Below are 2,888 nucleotides of genomic sequence, written 5' to 3' on the forward strand. Positions count from 1 at the left end.
ATGCACCAGGTAGACTCTTGGCTCACCCACCTCCTGCTAGGCTGTCTGACTCCCTGCAGGGGCCCCAAGCCTTTCACCAACTGGAGCTTCCCTTCCCCTCCCCCCATCCCACCCTTCCCCCACCCCCACTCCTGCCCTGAGAGCTTTGGGCCCAGGGCCCCAGAGAGACTTAGACTTTTAAATGGGAGTAGGTATTGGGCTTTCTACATCCAAAGGGACAGTGTTTGGGATGGGGTGGCGGTAGACAGTACTGAGAAACTAAAGGGAGAGTGTTCTGGATAGCCTTCCCTGGACCTAAACTGCCTTTGCTTGGGGAAGGCCAGGCTGATGACTCAGGTTTAGGTGTGAAGCTCCACCTCAGTGGGTCTACCCCTGATGGTCCAGCTGGGGAATGGGGGGCTAGGGAGAAAAGGATCTTTGAGCCTGTGGTGACCTAATCAGCCAGGTCTGGTGTTTATAGTTTGGAGGCTTGCTACCTTCACGGCAATCCATCCCACCCTTACTCAACACTTAGCAGAGTGGAGACAGACAGACATGACCCCCAGCCTCTGGCTGGGATCCTAAAAGAGGTAGAGGCTGGCATATGCCAGACTGTAATGAAAACCCTCTCCATTCCTTTCTGAACAACTTTGTCTCCCTATCTCTTTCTTTTTGTCTGTCTCTGTCTCTCTGTTATTTCACTCCTATCCTTTTCTTTATCTCTCTTTTTCTTTCTCTTCTCTTTATGTTTTTCTCCTTCTCTCTGTATTCTGCCCCCCTCCATATCTGTCTTTTTTCTTTTGTTCTCTCTCTTGCTACATGTGTGTTTATCCGTATGTTTCTCTTTCTCTGTATGTTTTCACTCTCTCTCTCTCTTTGTCTCTATTCCTCTCTGTCTCCCTAAGGCTCTCTGTCTCTCTCTCTCAGTTCCCTCCAGGTGTCTGTCTCTCTCTAACTTGCTCTTTTTCTATATGTACATGCCCATGTCACCCTCTCTCTCTGCCATTCCCCTACCAGGCTGGCTGCCATCCCTGGCCTTCTCCAGCTGTGAACGAGTCAGCAGGGCAGGAGCCCCAGAGGCAGCTCCCGGAGGTGATGAGTGGGGCCTGGGAACCACCTCGAGGAGATGGGCTGCCCCTGCTCACCATTATCGTTGCTGCCTTCGTCCTGCTGGCAGTCTGTATTGTGGTGGCAGTACACTTTGGGCCACGACTACATCAGGGCCACGCCACTCTCCCCACAGAGCCACCAGCCCCAAAGCCAGAAGGTGGCATCTACCTCATCCACTGGCGAGTACTGGACCCCTGGGACAGTCATGAAGATGCCCAGCAGGAACCTCCTGCCCCTGGCTCCTACCCTGTGCCGGCTGGGCCTAAGCTCAGCATTGATGAAGTCACATATCTGTAGGATGAAGACTTTGAAAAGTTGGACTGAGCTGGCTCAGAACAAACAGCAGTACAGAGAATTAGGGCAAAAGCAAATTGGGGCCTGGGCATCAGAGCTTCGGAAGGCACACATGGACTCAGCTGGCGCTGTTCTCCCTGCAGAATATTTATAGAGGAAGCCCTGATGTGGACAGGAGAAATAAAAGAAATTTGAGGGCTTTGCCTGGAAAGATGCTACTGTGAGCATTCCCAGTGCCAAAGGCCACCTTTACAAAGCTACTCCCTCCTTTTCAAGGACCATCAGATCCCTGACCAAGTCTTCACTCCTTCCTCTCATCCCTACTCTCCTTTGCTTTTGTTGTTAATGTGAGTCCAGCTTGAAAGAGTCCACCACCCACTCCACCCCTGTGCAGGGATATCAGAGCGTCCCTGTAGAGGTCCTGCCCTCAAAGACCCCAGGTCCCGTGAGGGCTAGCCAAGGAGAGCGAAGGCCAAGAACCCAGGGGTCTGCCTTCTCTGTGAAGGAAAATCTGCTGCCCTTCACTAATTGAAAGACATCCCTTTGGCTGTTCATGTCTAGTTTGTCAGCAACTTCCAAGGCCCTTACAAAGCCCCAGGCACCAATTCTGGCTCCTCACATTGCTTTTGAATGCCCTCCACTGTGTTGGGGCAAGACTTGGTCTTGCCTTCCCTGGATAGGATGGGGGGATTCGGGGGATTCTCATTTATCTCCCCTGTTCTGTATGCATAGGCCTATTGGAACCAGCCTGAAACCTATCCCAGGACGTTTCCCAAATCCAGAACCTTCCAGCGGGTGGGAAAACAGGAAAGGAAAAGGAGTTTTGTGGAGCTTGTCTAAAGGAAGGAAGGAGTGAGGAGAGGATTTTCAGGGGGTGGGGTGGGCGTAAGGGTTGGTAAGATAAAGGAAGACCTCTGGGGAATGCTTGAGGACAACAGACCAACACTGGGTACTGCCCTTGGTGAGACCCTAGCACAATCAAGAAAGCTAGGAAATAACAGAGGACAAAGAGGAACAGAGGCGGAGATTGTAATCTGGCTTGCCTCCTTTGGGACTGGTGAGAGGCAACTATAATGTTAATAGCTGCTCCTTCTTGTAGTCCAGCTCTATGCTGAGCACCCAGCCCATCCGTGGACCTGTGGATATTATACTATTCCCTCCTCACCTTGGGAGGAAGAGCCACTGTTATCCCCATTTTATAGCTGAGGATATCAAGATACCCAGGTGAACACAGGTACTAAGTAGTGAAGGCAGGATTTGATCCTGTGCTGTCAGACTCTATAGCCTAAGCACCAAGTTGGGGGCTGAATGGGTGAGGGAAGGTCATTTTGGAAAGGCCCTTGTTTCTGCCCTGGTTTCTAGTACAGGAGAGACTGATATAATGCTGGAGGATCCTTGCATCTTGGGGACAGAATGGCTGGGACAGCTATGAGGAAGAGGAGATTGTGTCCCCCTTTACTCCCTTGGCTCTGTCATCCTTGGGGGCTGTTGGTTCCTTCTGGCAA

General features: G+C 51.6%; 1 protein-coding gene across 1 annotated transcript; it reads left to right on the forward strand.

Annotated features, from left to right (window-relative positions):
• Window positions 1-1,550, forward strand: SMIM33 (small integral membrane protein 33). Its single transcript, XM_039252751.1, has 2 exons — window positions 1-9; window positions 997-1,550. The coding sequence occupies exons 1-2, from the start codon at window positions 1-3 to the stop codon at window positions 1,384-1,386; spliced, it is 399 nt and encodes a 132-aa protein (XP_039108682.1). The 3' UTR covers window positions 1,387-1,550.
• The last annotated feature ends 1,338 nt before the right edge of the window (window positions 1,551-2,888 follow it).

The sequence above is a fragment of the Hyaena hyaena genome, unplaced genomic scaffold (genome assembly GCF_003009895.1).
Source record: "Hyaena hyaena isolate Hyena2069 unplaced genomic scaffold, ASM300989v1 scaffold_426, whole genome shotgun sequence".
Taxonomy (NCBI): domain Eukaryota; kingdom Metazoa; phylum Chordata; class Mammalia; order Carnivora; family Hyaenidae; genus Hyaena; species Hyaena hyaena.